This window comes from Pinus tabuliformis, chromosome 6 (assembly GCF_031772625.1).
Source record: "Pinus tabuliformis cultivar Carrire ecotype Pingquan chromosome 6, CPIR1, whole genome shotgun sequence".
Taxonomy (NCBI): Eukaryota; Viridiplantae; Streptophyta; class Pinopsida; order Pinales; family Pinaceae; genus Pinus; species Pinus tabuliformis.
In genome coordinates, this window is record NC_142292.1 from 1,718,753,903 (window position 1) to 1,718,754,958 (window position 1,056).

General features: G+C 46.1%; 1 protein-coding gene across 1 annotated transcript; it reads right to left on the reverse strand.

Annotated features, from left to right (window-relative positions):
• Positions 1-204: 204 nt before the first annotated feature.
• On the reverse strand, positions 205-681 carry LOC149265650 (uncharacterized). Its single transcript, XM_089405528.1, has one exon. It carries the CDS (start codon positions 679-681, stop codon positions 205-207), a length of 477 nt encoding a protein of 158 aa, XP_089261654.1.
• Between the last annotated feature and the right edge of the window lie 375 nt (positions 682-1,056).

Consider the following 1,056-nt stretch of genomic DNA (forward strand, 5'->3'; position numbering starts at 1 on the left):
GGGAGACAATTGCAGTTCAGAGGAGGCGAAGCGGGGGGAAGACGGTCTGAAGAGGCCATCTTAAAAACCAAATTGATGAAGCCTCGACCCGCGTAGTGCATTAATATGCCATTAATTTTGACGGTGACCTTCTGGGTGGAAGCGTGGGTGACCAGGTGGCCTCGCCACTTGCCAACCCAAGGTCGCTGCATAGTACCAGTATGCCTAAACACCCGCATCCAGGAGTTCTGCATCATTCTGCACCAGATCAGTGCATTCCTGTAAATGAGAGCTATCATTTAAAATGTCAAGCGAGCCTGAGTTTAGAACTCGATCACTGTCCACCCCCAGATTTTCCAGGAGATCTGCCACTTTATTGCCTTCCCTTTTGACATGTTTGAATGTGATTGCTCTATTGGTTAAGAGCCATTGTTCTATGAGCTCTAAACGAGCTGCTAATCTCCAACTGCAGGCTACTTTGTGAGCAGGTGTCCCCTGAAGAATTTGATTAGCCATGTTGATAAGGATCTGTGAGTCTCCTTCAATTACAATAGGAAAGAATCCATGCTGCTGAGCTAAGCAAAGTCCCTGCCACAGTCCTTCTAGTTCAGCTGAATTGTTCGTGTCCCATCCTATTGAGCCAAGGAAGAGCAGGAGTGGTTTGCCTCCATGATCCCTGAAGATGCCTCCATAACCTACCATGCCTAGGTTGCCTTTGGAGGCTCCGTCAAAATTTAATTGTATCATTCCTTGGGGAGGAGGCTGCCATTTGCTTGGTGCTTTGGGATTTTGAGAAGAGTTGTTGGGGTTCTCATGTGTTTGGGTAATCCAAAGATGCCAATTCTCCCAGATGTTCTGCTCCTGAGGAAGGGTAGGAAAGTCATCTTCATGCCACTTTTGAAGCACCAAGGTTTCCTAAAGATTGTTGCAGAAATTACTCCAGATGTTATCTAGAGGTGTACATTGATTCTTAAAAATGCGTCTGTTTCTTTTTTTCCATAATGTCCAGATGAGAAGGCCTGGAATAAATGATTGCAGGGCTGCATAAATGACTAAGCTCTTTTGTGGCCCCCTGTG

What these genes read in the sequence shown, in the direction of transcription:
- LOC149265650 (XM_089405528.1), bottom strand. Translation starts at nt 681, where the DNA reads ATGGTAGGTTATGGAGGCATCTTCAGGGATCATGGAGGCAAACCACTC.